At 38.4% G+C, this 22,101-nt stretch overlaps 1 protein-coding gene across 1 annotated transcript in view; it reads right to left on the reverse strand.

Moving 5' to 3' along the window:
• Window positions 1-2,571: 2,571 nt before the first annotated feature.
• The window catches only part of ARID4B (AT-rich interaction domain 4B), an 89,559-nt gene continuing 70,029 nt past the window's right edge, over window positions 2,572-22,101 (reverse strand). The window contains exons 18-24 of the mRNA XM_074164523.1: window positions 18,019-18,103; window positions 16,968-17,160; window positions 13,333-14,541; window positions 11,329-11,436; window positions 8,345-8,560; window positions 5,373-5,519; window positions 2,572-4,354 (exon numbers count right to left, since the gene is read on the reverse strand). Coding sequence (XP_074020624.1) covers window positions 4,224-4,354; window positions 5,373-5,519; window positions 8,345-8,560; window positions 11,329-11,436; window positions 13,333-14,541; window positions 16,968-17,160; window positions 18,019-18,103 — 2,089 coding nt within the window. The 3' untranslated portion in view covers window positions 2,572-4,223. The remainder of the gene's footprint in view (window positions 4,355-5,372; window positions 5,520-8,344; window positions 8,561-11,328; window positions 11,437-13,332; window positions 14,542-16,967; window positions 17,161-18,018; window positions 18,104-22,101) is intronic.

Consider the following 22,101-nt stretch of genomic DNA (forward strand, 5'->3'; position numbering starts at 1 on the left):
GGCGGCCCGACCACTGCTCCCTGAGGGAGGGTTGCACTTCCGCGGCCCGGCGGGCCCGGTCGCAGCATGAAAACATAAAACGTCGTCTGTGGCTGTTACACGCGGGTTTTTGTTTTTTGGTTTTGTTTTTTTTTTTTGGGGGGGGGGGGGAGGCAAGTCGTTGCCTTTATTTTCCCGAGGCCCCTCGCTGGAGGCCTGCTGTGCTCAGCTCTGTCCGGGACGGGAGATGGAGGGGATTGTGTGATGGCTTCTGTCTTCTCGAGCTGGTTCTACTTGAAGTCACTGAAGTGGTTCAGAGCGACTCAAATAGTTTAAAAACAACGTTGCTGTTGTTTACAGAAAAAAATAACTTCCTTTGCCCCACGTTGCTGTGGAAGCGCTCCTTACAGCGACCTCTCTTTTCCATCTGAATCTATCTCCACCATTGCTATCCAGCTCACATCCAGGATGAAGTTTAAAAAAAACCCAACCAAACAAAAAAACCACTTCCCAAGCACCAGCTAAACTCCGTGCGGCATGTCCTCCTTGTCCTCGAGCACAGAAACCACCAAGAAAAAGTCTGGCCTGTGCCCAGCAGTGCTGCCACTGCAAGGCTGAACCAAAGCCCACGTGAAGGAGCTGTCTCAAGGTCCACCCCACCGAGGTGCAGGACACCAGGGTGGGTGGCCTCATGCTGAAGCTTAGGGGCAGCGAGCATCCTCCCGGTGCTCCCGCAGCCCCTTCTGTAGTGGCTCACCTTGCGACAAAGCTGGGAAAGGGTTAAAAAAATGCAGGGAGAGAAGGGTGTAAGGATCACCCAAAGCCAGGCTTGTTGGTGTGAGATGGGCTCGGTTACAAACAACACTGGGTTATAAGGAGAGCACAGAGCCTCTTAACTGTAAGCAGTTACTGCTTAAACCATCTCAAGAAGTTATTAGATGACCAGAGGGACCATCCCAAAGCATCATTTGGGCTGCCAGTTTCCTTCTGGATTGTTTCAGCTGTACCCAGGATGTGCAGCAGGCTTTGAGAGCACGTATGGATTTTTCTCATGAAAAATCCCTGAAACCCAGCACTTCTCTGGGCATGCAAGCACTGTAGCCTGGAGGACAGCAAAAGGAGGAACCAGTCGTTCCTCTTCCCCTAGCTTCACTCCACAGACAGTAAAATTAAGTGCTCTGGATCATCTTGCTGCTGCAGATACACGGATAGGGCTGGATAACTGATCCAACTGGAAAAGACCCTTTTTTTCTGTTGGGTTAACTCTCAAACAGATCATTTTCCAACCCAGGCCCCAGTTCATGCCTCAGGAAGTTTGATCTGCTACTAACTCTCTGAAATTAGGCAGCTAATTGGGATCTCCTTTTAGACTGGCCTGTCCAGAATGGAATCTTAAACACTACATGATGTGATGATAACTGGAAAGGCATAGAAAATTACCAGGCACTTAAAGGCTGAAGCAAATACGAATAGTTCTTCTGTTGTAACATTTTATGCACTTTTTGAACTGCCAGCATTAGCAATTTTGTTGGTACCAGTGTCCAACTGAACGTAAAACAAGTAATCCAGCTATGGAAGAAAGGCAAAGCACTAGTCTTGACACATGCACCAGGTATCGCAAGCCTGGCCTTCTGGATGCCAGGAAAGGTAGGGACTCTCATCAATGGGGTCAGCCCACGAGAAGACACAAATCCTCAAGAACTGGCAGGTGGCTGCTGCACTGCTTGTATTTATGGAAAAACTCAATTGGAAAGTGGAGAGGTGACTAACGATCCCTGTTTTAAACACGTAAACAAACAAATCCTCTCATAGAACACAAGTCAACAATTGTCACATCAAAGCAAAAATGTTGGCAGTAAACCCGAAAGCTGATCAAGAGCTAGTAGTGAGTGGAGAGCTGAATTTGCTCTTGCTCACCCAGATGTAGTTCTCAGTTAAATCAATACCAGTCACGCCTACTGAGACTGAAAGGCAGAACTGAACTATTACGACTCTGATTCTCCTTAAACATATGTAAATATCCTCTGAGTAGCTGCACTGAAATTATTAAAATTACTCCTGTCAGTCTCAGATCCCTGGTAATTATTAATACAGTCAATGTTTCCAAAGCTTATCATCATTTGTTATCTACCAGTCTCATCAGTAATCTGTCATTTTGCAGATGTAACAGTATTTTGGTCAACTGAACTACAGCCAGGCATCACGTAAGCAAATAACACTAAAAGTTTTATTCCAGTTTCACTTCCACTGAATCTGAACCTGAGGCAGTCGATATTAGAAGTCAGCAATTATCTTCAGGAGCGTGCTTCTACATTTTCAAACTACCTGAATTAATGTGAATCAAAATTCATCTTTTTTTCAACTGGCGTTGCCTTAATGATCTCAACGGGTCAAGCTTTCTCATTTTGCTGAAAAAGAGGATGAATCTGAATTAATCGCTACGAGAAAAATTAGGCCAATGTACCTGGCTCTAGTTTACCTTGATGCGCCTATTACACCATATCAAAGGTCATTTGCTGAACTATTTCTGCAGCTTGATGTCATTTTAATGAACACAGTACGGTTGCTTAATTAAACTGTTAGAAACAAAATCAGGGATTCACAAACTATGGCATTTTATTTCAGAGGCCTTTGCTTACATTTGTACAATATATTACATAATTCTCCATTTTCTGCAGAACCTAATATATATTTTATAGCTTTTTTCTATAAGCTTTTCCTTCAATGTTTGTCAACAAATTTTTACAGTCCTGTACAATTCTGAATACTTTGAAACCATTTTCAATAAAATCAGTTAACCTTAAGCACACACTACGAAGACTGAAAATGCTTTTCTTAGAAAAGTCAAATGTAAAGGATTCTGACACTCTAGCATCTACAAACAAAATGCTTTGAATTCTTACATGTTGTATTGCCAGAAAACAAAGAAAAACATGCCAGCCCCTATTTCCCCAGGCAAAAGAAGTACACAGAACTACAATTAAAACAGTAAAACAATCTGTACAATAAAGTACTGTGTATTAACAGTGCCAGGTATTAAATAGCTTGAATGAACACTTCCGCAATATACAAATGTCTTACAAAGGTATATAATTAACAGGAGAGAGCTTGGGATCCATACAACATAAAATCAATACAAGTGAAAACAGTTTGAAGTTGGTTTTGGAATTTGTACAAGGCATTTAAAAAATTAAATGTCTACCACTCAGCTAGCTATTTATTTTAAAAACAACTACCCTTTTGTGGCAGTGTTCATATCAGCAACCACAAATTATAACCTCACACCTTACTCCATCTTGAAGTCCTCTCCTTGAAGCTTGTAATAAAATAAGCATTACAAATGAAATATTTGTTGCTTTAAGGGAAAAGAAACATTTACAAGAAAACACAAAAATATAACTGTTATAATCCATTATGAATAAATATACACTTTAAACTGGCTAAATACAATCTTTATACATTAAGATTTAATACAGTTTGTTAGCCATTTTCTTTCTTTTTCATAATGTATTTTATCAAAATTAAAAAAAAAATACTGTTTTATAGAAAAATGGCAAAGTACAGTAGTTTCATCCCAATTAATGGGTTCTTAAAACCCAGAGTAACCTATTTAAGCCTAATTCAAACCTGTAAACATTAGTCAGTCTTTTTTTGTTTTTTAAAGGAATCCTTGTATTTGGTTATCAGGACTGATGTCAAACATCCTATTCACTGCAGGTTTTGAATTGAATACATGTGCTTGACGTATACAATTAAAGCCACTATAAGGTGACTTAGCAGTTAAAAAACAATTAGCTCGTACAAATGAAAATAGGTTCAATATTTGTCATAAATAAATGGAAAAATATCAAATGTTCCAGCTTTAACAAAATACCAGGGAATACAGTAAGCCTTACCACATTTACTTAGATCAACCCAACGACTATATACTTATTGTACTGTCTCTACAGGCAGTGAGCAGCCTCCGTTTGCCACAGTGGGAGGCCTTCGAGTCACTAGACTTACAATTCCCAGACAAGTTGGAAACAATTATTGCTTGAGGAAAAGCAGTTTGTTGTACTTTTTCTTCATAAAAGTGCACTTAAGTGCAAAGTTAGCTTGTCAAGAAACAACTTTAAATACAAAATAGTGCTTGTCTGAATTTTGTGCCACTGTGCAGTATAAAAAAAAAAAAAAAGAAAAAAAAAAAAGAAGAGTGGCCCTCAGCAGCCATTAAGTGCAAAGTGCTTTGGCAAGTCCTGCTGTCACCTGCACTCAACTGACATTCCATTCTGTGATGAACTTGACATAGATGGTTCTGCTAAAGTTAACATAACTGCAGCCGTAATGGAACTAGAGGAAGGTGATGAGGAGGAAGATGATGTAGTAGCAGCACCTGCACAGAAAGAGGAAAACACAGGTTATAAAAATTTACAAACTAAGCAAGAAAGATGTTTTCCCATTCAAGAACTAGCATTGGTATATACCGACTCCAGAAACTAATGCCTAGTAATTAAGGAAGAAAAAAAAAAAGCTCCATTCCCTAGTTTTTGTGGGCAATACTCCAAGAGTCAGCTTCGGCCGTGTGAGACAGCATGGCACTGCCACCCGCAGTCCTGGTCCACTGGCCACCCAGACCAAGGGCCCAGCCAGAGGACGCCAGGGCTCATTCCTGACCCGCAAACACAGTCAACTCTTTCCTTTCTTGGCTGTGGGAATTGGCACAGGCAGGGCTTTGTCCCAGCACTGAATCTGCACATACACCCTGCTCTGGACACCAAGAAGTGACTGCAGTGTGATGGTTGTAGACATAAAATCTGACTACACATGGCATTTCAGTCTTTCTTCTTATCCTCAGTGAACTCTTAAATATGCAGATAAACAAGATGTGGAGAAAATAATCCTTTTAATGCTGCTAGAAACAGGCCCACTAGAACTTTCCCTACAGCGATAGGTAAATCAGCTTCAGGGAAATGAGAGATTTAATCGATGGTACCCCTTAAACTTGTAAAATAAATCACTTATCTTAAGGGGGAAAGCACTAACTAGATGCACAAGCAATACTATAGTAAATTATTGTGTAACTTAAGAAAAGGTATGTTGTTAATAACCTTAGATACTTTGTTCACTGCTCAGAAGTTTATTTTTCTGTATAAAGTAGTTCTGCCTAAACAGAATTAAAAAGATCGCATGCCTTTTTAATGTTTTTCCCCTTACATACTTAATGGATATGTGAACCATACCTTCTAAAGCTCATAAAATAACTGTATACAGAGATTTTTAAAACAAACAAACAAACCAACCCACACTCCTAATGGCGCACATCTCTCTAACAATTATCCAGTTCTTAACACCTTAATAACATGGAATGTAATTTAGCCCTCTAAAAGTAGAATTTAGTTCCCAGCACTTACTTTCCCGCTCTTTTTTCTTTAAGCGCTTTCTTCTTCGGTCAATGGAAGCCACCTCAGATTTCAAGGACAGGTAATGTTTCCTGATTTCCTGCAATTTTTCTTGGAGAACTGTTATGCGCTCGGCGCTAGTCAAATTTTCCAAGTCAGCTGCAAGTTAAACAATCTCTGTTAATTACTGTATTGCAGCATTTCCAAAAACTTCTGGATTTCAGTGCAGTGGGAAATACTCAAATCTTAGTGATGTGCTGTGAGGTAGCAGACAGCAAAGCCAAGAAACACAGCAACAGCAGCTGCTGTTTATTATCACAAAGTTTGTTCATTTTTATTATTTTTTAAAAGATACCACCATAGATACACTTTTTTTTTTGGTCCTGGTTTCAGCCGGGAAAGAGTTAATTTTCTTTCTAGTGGTTGCTGAGGCAGGACTGTCAACAATGCATGCATATTGTTTTAGTTGTGACTATGTGATGTTTGTACCTCTCAAGGACTCTTCTCAGCTTCCCCTACAGGCTGAGAAGGAATGTAGACAGAACAAGGGCATGGCCAAAGGATTATTCCATACCATAGACACTATGCTCAGTGTATGAACAGGGGTTGGGTGGGGCGGGGGTGTGATCTGCAATCACTGCCTGGGACTGCGCTAATTCACTGGAAAGTGAGAGTGACCTGTGTCGTTATTATTATTGCCATTTTCCGTTTCTGTTATTGTTCTTTTAAACTGTCTTTCTCTCAATTCATGAGCTTTTCTTTTTCTCCCTTGCCTCTCTTTTTCACTCTTCTCCCTACCCCCTTCTTAGGAGAGCAGGGAAAAGGGGGGTGAGTGAGCAACTTCGCAGTCCTAGTTGCCAGCTGGGGTTAAAGCACAACAGTGGGAGAGGAAGAAAATGCATGCATTCCCCTCCCCATAGGAAGGAAAAGTTAAAATAAAATAAAAATTAAGACAACTGATGAAAACACAGTGGCCAAAACTAGCTTCAAGCCTGTTGTTTTGAGTCCTTGCTAGAGCTCAGTTTGGCCTAATACAACAGGAAGGTCAGTCTTGCCCAACTCGACTTGGTTGTTACAAAACAAGCAGGTTACAACAGGAATCTGAATAGCTGTGGGGTGGTTCTAATTGAGCCCATGGCACATGGGCCATAAGGTCTAACTATACAGGGCCTTCTCAGTGGCATGCCCCATGGGAATGTTGATGGACACAGCCAGCACAGGAGCTGCCCTTCTGGCTGTTTCCAGCTGAGAGCTCTCCACAGCATGGCATACAGCTGCGGGGGGGTGCACAGGCAGGAGGAACTCTCTCAGTTCAGTCCCTTTTGGCCACAGGTGAGCCACACTGGAGACACTCCATTCAAAGACATTTAAGAATCATTTAAACTAGCGTGGGGCACAGAATGCTCTTCATCAACCTATAATGAAGGTAGCACCAAAGGACCAAAAGCCACAACTATATCAGGCTGTGGGAAGATAAGGAAAGCTCAGAGACACTGCAAGTGTCTTAGACCTCTGCAACAGCAGGAATGTGTTAAATAGCGCTCTAAAGTTAACACGTGCGATGTAGCCAAGATAGAAAGAAAGGAAGGAGCAAAACCTCTTTAAATGTGTTGCACAGGAAATCTGCCCAATGAATCTCAGCAGGCCAGTAAGTGACAATAAAGACCTATTGCATTACACAGTCCTGAAGAACAGCGGGATGTAACTTGACTGTGAAGAAGTACTATGAGAAAAAATACTTTTAAAGTAGAGTAACACTAAGACTCAGGGCTGGAAAGAAAAAAAAAAAAAGCAGGGTCAGATTCTCTCACCACAGAAACAGCTGGCTAAGTAGAGAATTCCCTGGCTACGAAAGAATGCTGCTGGCAAAAAAACCCAAACAAACAAAAAAAAATCAGCAGCTGTGCCTGCAGAGTGTGCCGTGCCAGCTCTTTGCTGTTCCCGTTTTACACAAGAACAGCAGCCGTCACACAGCCTGGGACACAGCACAGAAAAGTGTGAAGCATAATGCTCCGAGAACTTCAGAAACTTGTCATGCACTAAGGTCATCTGTGAATACTGAATGAGATACTGTGGATTACTTCTTAAAGTAATTTAAATCAGTCCCACCCCACAGTTTCAATTTGACCTTTAAAAGCAAAAAGAAAGCAACTGATGCAGTGCTATACAACCACGGTCAGGTACTAAGGACAACAATGTATTGCTGACTAGACAATTAAATACCCAGACACTGTAAGAGAGAGGGTTAAAAATAGCAAGTTTTTGTTTTCAAAGAATTATTTTCAATTGTTTGCTTATTGTTATATTGAGGAAGAAGGCTTCAATCACCTAATATTTTATCTTACTTCTCTTTTCTCCCCACTGCAAATGATGCTGCAATAGCATACACACAGAGAGAGGCAATTAAGAAGTTGCATTAATATCAAGGCATTAATAAGCCACCGAACTGTTTTTCAGATAGGCAAATGCATGATCCTTTCAAGACCACTCACCCCTAGCTATACATCTATCTGTAGCTGACTGACACAAACACATTGAAAGTTCGTGTTACTAGAAATAATAAACATGTCTTGGTTCACTGCGGCAAAATCGAAGGGGAAAAAGTTACAAATCAATTATGTAAGTGTCTGAACAGTAACTAGAGAATGATGAATAAAACAGCAAGAAAATATCAACACAAGAAGCACATATAGTGGATAACATTCACGCCAGAACGATAGGTCTGCACAGGATAGCAAGAACAGCAAGTCAGTGAGGGAGCCATAACTAAAACCAGTATTGGAATAGTGTGATATAGGCAGTTTCCTGCACTGTAATTGCAAAGAAAAAAAAAAAAAATTTTTTTAAAATCGGGATTTATCACAAAATTAAGCAAACTGAGGATGGAATAACTTTAGGGGAAAAAACCAAAATGTACAAAATTCAAAAAGTCTTCTTACACTATGCCGCAGTACCACACCAGGTGTGTTTAAGAAAATACTTACACATTTGAAAACTCCATTTGTAAACTTTGGGCAAACGATTATTCTGTTCTTTGAGATCAGACTCCTTCTCTCCATTTTTCCCACATTTTCCTGGAGACTGTGTTCTTGCGGGTGATTTGGTTTGGTGAGATTTCATGCCAGTAGAAACTGATTTTGCAGACTGAGACTTGGACACGCTTTCACCAGCAGATAGTTCTTCACTGTCACTGCTGTTTGCTGAAGAAACAAGACGACATACTGTTACAAAATAAAGCAACCTTCCTGCCCAAACCAAAGCTTATTAGAAGCTATAATATATATATTTCATTATAAATAAATATATTTTATATATCTATATTTTTTATATATATATAATCATATAACAGGAGTTTATTTGACCAAAATCCTTTTACTCTAAAATGATTGATATAATCCATCCTGGTATAGAAGCTTGGCGCACAGCTCTTTTCATCTCTAGTGCCTAAAGACAGGGCCACAAAACAGGTATATCTATAGGGGCTTCTCCAATTCTGGCATGCTGTGAAAAGGAAACCTTGCACTGGAAACACCATCCAGCTAGTTGCTGTGCAGGCAGATTCACAGCTATTATGTGGACCTACGGGAACCAAACAGAGCTAGAGGGCAGGTAACAGTCTGAGACAGTGGCTCCACAACCCATCCTGAATATTGATGCTGCAGAAAGTGTGTGTGCAAGAACATAAGGGGGTGGGTGAGGGACACACTTCTTGCAAGGAGTATTCACTTCTTGAATACAACACAACTGCTCAAGGACCGTATAGGGAAGGTGCACTCTATTCTGAATAGTTCAAGACACTTGTTGCACACTTGCTACCTACATTAGAAAATAAAGCAAAGAGGCAGTCTATGTGTCAATGTAGGTGCAAAAATTATCTGTATTTTTCTGCTTATGGGGTTATATTTTTTCTAAAACAGCAAGCAAGACTGATTGTTATGTTCTACCGCCTTTTTATCTTTTTTAATATTCATTTCTAATACAGCATTCAATACATACAAACCTCTGTCCTGTTTTAGAGGTACTAGTTACAGATAAGCTTTTCACTAGGACACGTGTAGCAGAAATGAGAGCAAACAATTGGCCTTTCTCTTAGCCTTATGTCACCTTTATTTATTTCAGGTTTTCTGTGCTAAAATAACTAGCAATAATATGGATTTGTGTGACATCATCTACAAAAATCCTCAGGCAAGATGATCAAATTCTTTAATTGCAGAAAAACATCTTCATCTGACCCAAAACAGAAGAACTTCACCTCACGGTGAAATAAATTTAACTATAAAGCAATAGGCTGAACTGCAGTTTTCTAACCAAACCACTCAAAGGAAAGTAATACAATAATCTGCCTAAAAGACATGATTTATGAGTGATGACTGAAAGGATGAAGCTTGTTTAGCATTACAAAAATAAAACTTGGGTGGAAGCAGGGGTAAGAGATTATAATTCAACAGAAGTCCACTGGAATAAAATGCCTAGGGAAGCTGCAGAATCTCCATCATTAGTTTTTTAAAACATGCTCAATTAATATTTATCAAGAGAAACTTATGCCTCAGTTGCACCTGCCGTAGGTGTTGACAAAATGAACCCTGAAAGTCTCTTCTTGGTTCTGGTCTTTATGATCTGGTGACCTCCACTCAAGAAAACGAACACCAAGATACACGTGGTATGAAAGAACTCAGCTGGCTGCAGAGCGACTGTTTGCTGCCTTAATCTAAAGGCAAGAGTTGAAGCTGCTACAAAAGCTGTTTTAACTGGTACACCTGAATTTTGCAAAAAGCATTTTTTGCTCACAACTGACTCCACATTTTATCTACTTATCGCCCTTATTACATACAGCAGTGCCTGAAGTCTAACAAAAAGAGCGCATACACACCAAGGACTGTTCACGGTACAAGAAACAATTCTAGCTTTGAAGTGCCTTGCAGCCTGACGAACAGAGATGAGAAAGAGGGACAGGCTGAGAAAAGGGATATATTCACCAAATCAAAGGGAACAATGGAAAGTCTAAAAATGGTGTTCTGAAAATTCAGTTTGTTTTTGTTACTTTTAATTCCTGGGGCGAGTGAAGGAATAAGGATTATGTTAGAAGGAGATTAGTGAAATGGAATGAAAAAGGATGAGAGAATGTGAAGAGATCAATGAACATGAAGGATGGGTGGGGTGAAAGCGAATACCAGACCAGAAAGTACAGACTTTTAGTAAAAGCTGTTAAAATGAAGAAAAGGGGATGGGGGGGGGGGGGGGGGGGGGGGAGAGAGAGGAAAAAAGGCATATCATATGCTTTCCATCCTTGCTTTAACTGTGTTTTTTAGAGCTATCCTCCTGGCTTCACTCTCCAGCTGACTGTTCCCTGGTATTTTTTATTAACAGTGAGATGAGGCAGTAATTGATCTTGCTGTCTCCTGAACGTGTGCATAAGTCTCTCAATACACTTCTGCTTTTATTAAGCTTCTCTTCCCCAGTACTGTGGCTTCTATTCTAATTAGCTTCTACAACTACAAAAAAGCTGTAGAAGCTGCAGCATTTACTGAAGATGTAACATGATATAGGAAGAAAATAAAACCTATATTATTCTGGAATTATTCTTGTATTTGCTACTGGAAGATATATCAACCTCTAAAAACTCATCTTGCAAAAAATACAAAGAGTAATTTCATCCAGGTCCTCTCTAAAACATGCAGCTATCACGCCCAGTTCTACCAAGTGTAAAATACTTGCTCTTCTCAGTCTTCCTGAGCTACACGGTATTAAGGACCTCTTAGAAATAGGCAAAGAAATAACACAAGACATTTAAAAACACTTTGGCATTCAGCAAGAGTAGTTTCTTCATTTAAACAGTATTAAGAATTCCCTGATGAGAACATTTTGTTCTAATACATTTTTTATTTCCAGACTTCATCTCCTACAATCATTCAAATAAATTACACAGTACTTTCACACATTTCATTTCACACTGAGCTGCTGTACTTACTTTTACTCTTCTTCTTGTTGTTCACAGATGTTTTGTGGCTTCTTTTCTGCTTTTTTGAGGAGCTGCCTCCCCCCTGAGCATCTTTAAGTCTTTTTTGGCCTGTACAGACTATAATTGGGGGGGGGCGGGGAGGGGGGAGGAGAAAAAGGAAAGAAATAGAAATTAAATACTTGCACTTCTGTGTGTTTTTCTCAAAGTCTCAAAAAAACCCACTTCAGAGCTTAAGCTTGTAGACAACAACGCGACTGATCCTGCCTGTCCTTAGTAGGGCTCAGCTTTCTACTTACATTGACAAGAGAAGGTGAAGGAGGATGGAAGGCAGACAAAGTTTGTTAGTTAGAGTGCAGATGTAAGATGACTGCAAGTAACTTTCCTGTAAGCAACACTAGAATTTCTCTTGAACCACAAGGATTTTTATGTTTTTAATACTGTAAATTAAATAAGAATGCATTTATTTGAAAAACTTATCAAGAATTACTGAAACTGGTAAGTGTTCAAAAAAGCCTGTTGCACTTGGAAGCTGTGAGAAAAAAACGAAACTATCGCTTATGATCAGTAATTATATTAATTGAAAGTATTAAAAGAATCTTAGTATTAAAAAACAAGCAACAGAAAAAGGTGGCAAACAAAAAAAAAACAAAGGAAAAAAAGTCTACTGGTATTTGTGACTACAATGGGAAAAAGTGGAAAAGGAAGATAACACAATTCTAGTACACCTGTTAAAAGAGCAAATTTTAGGAGCTGTTCAGATGTTGTTCCACAACCACCTGACTCAGATTAAAAATTAGTCCTGTAACAAAACCATTAAGAAACCCAATTTTCTACAACAGGCAGCATGCTGACAAAATCATAGAGGACGTTGAAGTCTAGTGCATGTAGAAGTAATACTGTGCAATACTGTAAAACTTTCTTCATGTGGTAATAATTTCCTTTCATATAAAAAGGCAAACCAATTAAGTTCTAAACCTACACATCTGTAATAAACAAAGCAATACAGGCATATTTATTGAGGGCTGCATATTCACCTATTCCAAACTCTCACCCTTGTTCCAGGAAACACACTTTCTTGCATTCTTTCAAAAGAACAATTCAACCAGAATGATGAAAGTAAATACCATTAAGGGAATTTTGAGAAAATTCAGTTAATTGAAATCTGTTGAGATGAAGAAATCACTTCTGTCATCTCAGAACTATATTCAGACATGTCTGTTTGTTTTTTTTTTTCTTTTGTACTAATGATTTTTTAGGCACTTTTAAGACAGTGAAAGTAGCTGTACTTTGATGGAACTGTAAAAGAGCCAGAAAAACTTTTGGATCCAGCCTTGCAAACAATTAAAAAGCAGGCAGCAGTACACTGACATCATGTGCACAAGTGTTGGCAGTGTTTATGATACCCTATTCTCTAGTGGTCTCATGATACGAACTTCAATCCACAAAAATCACATTTGAAAGTGAAACATAGCTAATAAGGTGAATATTTGTTATCAGCTTGATTTGGTTGGTTTTTTTTTTAGATATTAATTTAATAAGATGCAAGTTTGAAATGGTTGCCTAAGCATGCAATAATTGGCCCTTTCTTCCCCTAAATAAACAGCTTGAGAGAATCAAAATTTTATGTAAGAAACAGTATCTTCTACTTGTAAGCAAGGTACTCAAAATGTATCTGTCTTGCTACAATAAGTATTCCTCATACAATGTATTACAGTTGGCTCTGGGCTTTTCTTGCCAGGTCCAGTATAAACTTCATTCTTATATATTTAATTCCTCATTAAAACAATCACAATTGCTAATGAAAGGCCAAGAAACTCCCTGGCAGATTATATTCACTGTATTATTCACTAGATGAGTATGCCATTTCCATACATTCGAAGCAGACAGCAGTGTACTACTTCCTCCAACAACTAACTTTCCAGCACTGTAACCATAACAGAATGAAAATACATCAGTAATGCTAAAATGAGATCTGGTTAGATTGAAGACAGTTCTATTTACCCTTTCCTTTACCTTTTTCAGTATGCTCTGGCTCTGGTTGGTTACTACTACTGGAGCTGACGCTGGCATCAAAACCTGTTGGGGAAATATTTCCCTCAGACTGGAGGTCTTGCAGCTCCCCTGCAACACTATCCACCTCTATTGTGCTATCTGTTTCACTTTTAATGCTTCGTATTTCTTCTTGATTTGGTGGCAGGGTCTCAGAGACAGTGACACTGGACTGATGTCTACTGGACTCCGTTACGGTTACGGATGAAGGCGATTCAGGAGTCGTAGGAGGAGTATTTAGCACTGAATTACTGCCACTGCTTGGAAATTCAACTTTCTTTTCACCCACTTCAGTTGGTTTCTCCTCAACAGGTTTAACGTCCACACTAGCTGGCAAAGATTTTTCAAGTTCTGAGCTAGGCAAAGAAATGTCTTCTTCTGCAAGAGTCTGAAGCTGCTCCTCTGCTGCAGCATCCTCAGGAGCAGCGTGTGGAGGGGAGGCAGCAGCTTCCGTGTCAGAGTCCGAGAAGAGTTCCTTCAGTGTTTTCTTCGGCCATTGTCCCTGAATACTTGACCAGACATCTTTTCGATCCTTCGCTCTAGTGTTCTGAAGTCTTTCATCAGAGTTATTCAGAAGCTTTATTCTTTTCTCTCCCACTTCAGAAAATCCTGAGTAGAAAGCACTTGTCCGTAAAGACTTCCTTTTCTCCTCTAGTCCATTGTACTTTTTGGTTGGAGTGATTTTCAGTTTAGATTTGTCTTCCTCATCCTCATCTGAGGAGCTATTACTGCTGTTTTCTAAACTAAGGGACTCTTTGTTTTTTGACTTCTCATCCTTTCTATTAGGTGATACAGTCTTTAGAGATTCCTCTGCAACACAGTATCTTCGCTTACCACGTTTTGCCTGTGGTTTTGCTGTTTTATCCACTACCTCCTTCTTCACATCCTTTCTCTTCTTTGTGGCTTCATCTTCTCTATCGGAGTCAGTATCTTCAGATAACTCTTCCATCTCTTTTCGCAATCTTTCAGGAGACTTGGATCCCGACTTGGTCACTACATCTGTCAGGGGTTTAGTTTCTTCTGGGAGGGATGAACTGCTCTGTTCTTCTTTTAGACAGAGTTCGTTTTTATCTTGGCTTACAGCTTCATGTTGAGATTCCTCTTTGCCATCAGCATGTACATTCGGAGCACTTTGGTCATCTTCCTGCTCACTATCATCAGAACTTTCAGAAGCTAATTAAAAAGAAATCCAAAAGAACAAAACAAAACAAGAAAAGTTTGTCTTGATTCTGGTTACAAAGAATTCTTAAAATAAACAACTAAAGAAAACTGTACAGATATGAACACATGCTATAAGGATCTCTAGTAGTATATATTTAAAGTGGTACTCTTGAAGACTTTAAAAATTTATTTCCTGTTCTATTAGAAGGTATAATGGCTAAATCAGGAACTACGAAAAAATCTGTATTATACAGTACATATCCAGGGACTTCTGAAGAGGTGGAGAAAGCATAGAGTGCATCAATCCATAAAATAGAAACTTCTGCATAATTAAGCAAAACAGAAATTGAGAGATGGGCTTAATATAAAAACTCTTAAATATTTCTTATAGGTTACTACCTATAATACCTATAATACTACCATTTTTTTTTCCAAAACCCAGAACAGAGAGTATTTTCCCTGGAGAATCCACATTCTGAAAGGAAAGAACAACAACAAAGACACTGGATAACCTCTAACAAACCAACCTGATGACCAGCCTGAAAAAGGAAGTGAAAGCAATAAAGAAAGGCACTCGGAGAAATATATGAACAATAAGAGTGTAGGAGAACAGTAAGAAAATTCAAGCTCAGGAATAAAAAAACTGAGAAAAGATGAACTGACATAATGGAGAAGGAATCAACAACAAGCCCATTCAACGGGAAAAGATATGGATACAAGGAGAAACAATGAGAATTGGCTCAAATATATGGGTAACTGCTCGATTTGTAACTCATCCACTTTGGTTGGCATAGTTAGTTTAACTCTTCTTATCCTACTTCCCCTCTCTGATTCTCAGTTCCTCACTAAAACTCACCACCTCTTTAAAGAAGATAATGTAACCAAGGTCGAGAAAAGCAATACTGCCAATGAAATTCACTGAAATGATCAAAGTTTAATTAACTTTTTTAAAAAATGTTTACTGAAATACGATGAACTCGGAGAAGAGCACACTAGCAGAAAGAAGAGGTGTACAGAACAAAACACCTTAAGAAATGTTGCCTCAGGTGTTTTGCTTGGTTTATTTAAGATAGGCAGGATCTTAAATTCTACTCTAAGACTCAATTGGAAAGCAAGTTTTATACAATCCTTTACTTTTTACTTTTTTGTAATTTAACATTTATGGTAGACATTTTGGCGTAAAGTTCCAAGAACTCTGTCATTTAAAATGGACTTCTAACACTTGCCTTTCTCATACTGTAGAGGACCAAAACTACATTACTATAATTGGCATCAAAATTTCCCCTTTGAAATAAAAGCCAAGAACAATACATTTAAAAAAACAAAACAAAAAAAAAAAACACAACCAAAAATCAGGTCCATCAAGTTTTCCTCTCAACTTATTTACTTTGCTGTGCCCTTCAAGGGAAAGTTGAATACAATAGCATTAATCGTTGCAGTTTAGAAAAAAAGACCTGTAAAAAGTTTTGAGCAAGCAGCTCTAAAATTGGAGGAAAAAGAAAGAGTAAAACATTAGAGCCTTTCATACTTAAAAACAAAAACCTGCAAGTACCAGAAAAAAAAGTTAATCCCCAGCATGAATCTAGATGGACTTAAATGATAAAAGCACTGCATACAATTAAAAGCATTTCTGGAAATTAATTACATAATATGGAAAACATTTAGCCTTCCAAAATATTAGAGGGTGTATCTCAAATTGTGCTTTTGTAATCAGAAGTTAATTACAGATTAATTATAGCACTAATAGTAATGTCATTATCATCACCACTAATTGCTTTTTTGTTTCTCATTTCCTAAGGAAATGAAGCTTAATAGATTACATTGACTGTTACCCTACCTACAAATTTGGAACCCAGTGGCCAATGTCATCCAAGTTTGAATAAGTTTGAAAGATTATTAAATTTGTACAATTTTCACAAAAATTGGTGGTTACCCAAACTACCTATACTATAGACGATTTGCTTTTCTGGAGGCACCCACTAAGCTAAGCATGAAGATAAGCATCTAGTTATTATAAAGCTCCTGTAAATGTGTGAAAAGGGGAAAACAATATTAAGAACAGCCATGCTGACAGAAAACCTAGCTTTATTATTTCTGGTTTTCAAGGCCAAAAAAAAAAAAAAAAAAAACAAAACCATAAACCATTGTGGGTCCTATACGTTACATAAATCAAAAATTAAAAATTCAGAAATAACATAGGGAGCAAAAATTCTTTGCTGTTTATCAAACAAACAAACAAAAGATGGCAAAACAAAGTATGTCATTCTTCAGACTGTTAACATACTGCAAATAATGCTTTTGTTCAAGGATTATTTTTGAAGACTATGTTATAATTAGCCAGACTCACTGAAGTGTACAGTTCTACCAGCTGTTCTACATTGTCATTTACTACTGTTTAAAGGCCATTGACAGAATTAGAAAAAGTTTAAGTACAATACCTTGTAGCCCATTAATGATAGAAGTAATTTCTATTGATTTAACTGGAGCTTGTTCAGTATTTTTGGCTTCAGTGCTGTCAAGTTTGGACCCAGTCTCTGGTGATGTGCTGGTGTGAAATGGTGGTTTTGACAAGCGTCGCAATTTACAGTTTTTAGGAGAATACTTCTCTTCCTTCTCTTTGTCAGTTTTATTCTGTGAAAGAAAAGATTAAAAATTCTTCTCATTTGAGCATACAACTTAACATAGATTACAATTTAGCAATGCTTACAGTTATCTTAAAACATTCAACATGTAAAGGAAAGCTTTCCCCTTTGTTTAAAAGATTACCAATTCTTTTCTACAGTCCATGCCAAGACGTTTATATTGAAGACAGGAACTCTGTCAACAGTAAAACAAATGGCAAAGCAAACACAGCTGGTGCTCTAGGATCAGTGGTATCATGCACAGGACGCCAGGTGCAGCAGTGGCAGCGCAGGGATATAATATCCTGGCTGTCAAAACAAGTAGGGAGCTCTAGAACAAAACTCAGGTTCCAGAGGTGCCACGGTGCTGGGGGAGCACTGACATCTGTGGCAGAAAGAAAAGCTTCCCTGCATCCCACTGCCAAAGGAATATATCATAACCTAAGCCTAAATACCAGTTTTAAAAGAATGAATTTTGAATGAAATGCTATGAAATGACAGTCACATACATATGGACCAGTCATAGGTTTGCTCTCCAGAATCAGCAGAGGGTGCTCCCAAATTTCATCCCCCCCAAGTTTGCTCCCACCACTGATGACAAAATGGATCCCTCTCATTTGTTTTCTATAAATGCATACATAAATTACATTAAAAAAAAATACAGAAAAGACGGAAAGAGAAGCTTCCCCTCTCCACACCAAAATGAAAAACAAAACTTTGATGAAAAAAGTTTTAGTTCTTAAAAGGCTAGGAAGTGACTTTCACTGGCAAGCATTTGTAGGCCAATCAAAAGGTTGAGGGGGAGGGTACTTAAAAACATATTAAACCAAAGTTGGGGGAACAAGGGAGAAAAAGGGAGACAAACTACCTTTATTTTCTTTCGATGCTTAATTTTTGGTACGTTTTTATCAGCTGGTCTCACTATCTTGTCTGCCTTTATCCATTCATCATACCTAAAAGCAAAAAAAAACCAAACATACACATTTATGGTTTTAGGCAGATAATCATAACATCATAAGAGAAATTAATGGAGGAAAAAGAAAATTATTAGCCATACAAAACCGAATTGGAATTCAAATAAAGAAGTCATTTGCGTACTTTTCAGTATGTGAAGTTTCAGCTATAGTTCAATTCTTCATATGCTGGGACATAGAGGATGGTTTTTTTACACCAATGAGTAAGAGTGAAAGCTGGTAATTTTCTAGTCTGCACTGACCAGCAGAAAATCCACGTGTACAGGTAAAACAAACTACCAGAATGATAATTTGGTATGGATCTCCAAGAGGTATATTTCATATATATACTGTAAAACCTGAACAGTAAAATACATTCTCACAACTACATAAGATAAGACCAGTTAACAAAAATAAAATCTTTCGAGCCTGAGTGTCTGCAAAGTCAGAATCACTAACTTAACACTAACACGTTTCAACTTCTTTTCAGTTAAAGGTTTCCATTTTATATCAGAATGATACTAGACAAAAACATACTAAATAGCACCAAGATATTAATAACAGATGTCTTATTATCTAAGACTAGACCTGTTAAATACAAACCCAAGACCAGAGAAGTACATTCTTAGTAAGAATATACTTTAACTGTGGTATTGTACTTGCCAGTTTCATTGTGTATTTAAAAAAAACCCTCAAGAATCAATTCAAACAATATTTTTTCCTCCCAATAAGCATAATCTGCTGTTCAACTGTAAATTCAAGAACCGTCTGAATAAGAAGTCAGTTAAAAATTAGTATGTATTAACTTTTGCCTCAATGTACAGCCACAAAAATTCTGATCTCCCCAAGTAAACAGGAAAACAGAGGGGAGAAAGCCAACTTAACAATAAAAAAACCCAAAACAACAAAAAAAAAAAACCAACAAAAAACCCCAAACCATACACACCCAGAGAACTAGTACAAGATGGAGCCAAGCACAATGCACTCACGATCATGCTGGTTTTCCAGCTGGGCTTATTTGACTACCATTTTGATATACGCAACAATGGCTGATACAGTCCCGGTTCAGCTTCTTTACAACTACTGCCAGCTATATCTACAATATTGACATATAAATTAAACAGGATTAAAGAAAAATATGAAGTTTCTAACTTGCCTTCTTGTATACTCTAAGATCTACACAAGAGATTCCAGAAGCTAAATACTGTATTTTATTAACTTAAATTTCACATCACAATGCACTGAAAAATGAAGTAGCAGTAGTATCTGAAAATAGTTTTCCAAAACAATTTCTTGCTGTTTTTTCCCCTCCACATGACAATAAAAATCAACGTCTAGCAGCAGACCATGCAGATTATAACATACCAAGACTACCTATACTGCCGCAGATGCTGCTGTAATTGTACTATTACCAGGTGACATGCAGGTGAACAGGCTCACATTTCTCTCCAAAACTGAAGTACAACTCTACAGAGTTTTCCACTGTGAAAAAATCCGAGTCTGTGAGACTGTGGGAAATCATATTTGAAGTAATCTTTCTTCAAGTCAAAGACATGCTTTCCAAAAGGAATACCCCGAAATAGACCGCCAAATGGACTTTGCAACCCACGTATTTTATTAGGTCTAAATGCATGCAAGAAAACAGCACTAGGACTGGACAAATACATGGTGAAAATCAACTATTTTGACAGTGTCCTTTCTGCGTCAACCATATTGCTACAACATAGAATTTGTATTCACTTGTTTTATGCATTTACAGTAAGAAAACAATCTTTCCCTTATGCAGAGTCTGTGCACTGCACATACTGTCTTTGAGCCAAGGTAACTGTAGTGCCTGTTGGGGTGACCGCTGACAGACGCAGGGGCACATGAAATGAAGGAGAGAGGACATGCAGAATCTTAAGAGAGTACCTGTAGATACCACAGGGTTTTAAATGTTACGCATCAGGAGCAGTGGTCACAACTCCTCAACTCAAGGAGCACCAACTGAAAACCTTAGACAGTCCCAGTTCCTGGCTGGAGCAAATCCTGCTCTGCTCCTGACTGTACCCAGAACAGCAGTCAGAGCCTGCAAGGAGGCCCGGCATTGCAGAAATCCTGAATCTTCTCCAGGGAATCAGATGCCCACACTTTACACCTTTGCATGGTACAGCTCCTTTCACTACTCACACATCAGATGCGTACGGTTTGCCTAAACCTGTGACCGCTGGACCCCAGGCTGAAACAGATCCTGCAAAAGGGGCAAATCCCAAAGCTGCAGTTGATAACCTGACCCTAAATTAAATTCTCCTTTACCGTGGGACAGAGAAGCGCCCTGAAAGCTGAACAGCTTACCAGATGCCAAGCTGCATCTCAACGCTGTGTGTGACAGACTAGAGACTTTCTTCATAAAACTGCACCTTAGCAAAATAGGAAAACTTACTTAATCGCTAATCTTGCTTTAGAGAGCCTGTTCACAAAACAAAAGGAAACAAAAAACATTATGAAAGAAGTTCTTCAGCTCTCATTACAAGAAGTATGTGCTTCCAGAAGGCCTCATTTGTTTTACTGCAGCACCGTCTTCCACACTCGCTTACCTCAACTCCCTAAAGCAAGCAGCTGGGTGTGGAGAGGAAGGAGGTAAGACGGGGAGGTGTTCCTAGATGAGCTTGCCCAGACTTGTTTGGGAACCAAGAGGAGAGATTTAGTAAGAAGCTATTACTTACCTATTTTTTAAATAAGTTTTCCTATGAAAACCTAGAATGCCTTCAAGTAGAAACATCCCCTTTGCCTTACCAAAATGAAGACAAAGGTGAGCCCGTAAGGAGACAAGCTTTTTTGCCTTACTGGTTAAAATGAATGCCTGCCAGAAAGGTTAGGTTTGAATGGGAAGGAAGGAATAAAGGAAAAAAGAAAGAATGAAATTAGTAGTTATACATTAGAAAAAAATAACTGGCACTTTGCGTAAGTGCACGTACTGATCCTATTACATCCATATGTACTGATTGCATGCTAAAATAAACCACAACTTATTCTGAGAGATTGCATATTCAATCCTCCACAGAAGTACTAGAGGGGAAACAAGGAAGAAAGCGTACTTTTCCAGTCTCTAGATTTATACTACCAAAGGTACCCCTTTCGCAGGAAGACAAGTGACCTCAAGGAACTAGCAAGCTTTGGCAAATTCACTGAAAAGCTCCAGTATACTGCCTATATCTGCTATCAAAGAAGAATCAACTGTTTTCTTTTGCCGTGATCAAAGAAAGGAGGAGATTTAGTCTTATAACCAAATACTGGAATATTAGATAAGGACTCCTAATTTTTTTTTTTTTTTTTTTTTTTTTTTAATAATTCTCCCCCCCACGACATACACTGCTCTCAAGAACCTGACATTTGGCTACACGTTCGTTTAATTTCAGTGGGTGACTGTTAAGTACAAAATCTGTATATTGTTAACGCTTCAACAAACAGAGAAATTAGCACTTCCATATTCAGATTTCTGAAGAAAGCAATGTTGAAAATAATAAGTCCTAGTTTTAAATACTTGAAACATTCAAGAATAATGTCTTGTGATACTGTACCATATGACACACAGTTTAAACAACCTAAACTCTTTTCGAATATGCACCCTCTGTCTTTAATTACTGGGAACATACTGCAGAAGAAATTCACCTTAAACACTTATATAATGAACTTTTCTTTGCACTGGCAGCCGAAAATTAAAATTATGACAGAAGGAGCTAGCACTGTAGCCCCTAGAGAAGTTGTAGTTTAACATAAAGCATACATAATTCAGAACATGACAGGCCTGTTGTAAGAAATACATTTTCTCTCATAAGCTTTTTCTGGTTAACATGTAGTAACATAAACAGTTCTCTCTAACAGAGTAGAGATTTTTACCATTCCCTTTCACTACAAGTCAGGCTCCGCTGAACACTACAATTTTTTACTTTCGTCAGAGACACATAACACCTGAATCTCAGGAGCTAACAATAAGATGCTATAGAATGAAGTAGTGC

This window comes from Numenius arquata, chromosome 2, assembly GCF_964106895.1.
Source record: "Numenius arquata chromosome 2, bNumArq3.hap1.1, whole genome shotgun sequence".
NCBI classification, from domain to species: domain Eukaryota; kingdom Metazoa; phylum Chordata; class Aves; order Charadriiformes; family Scolopacidae; genus Numenius; species Numenius arquata.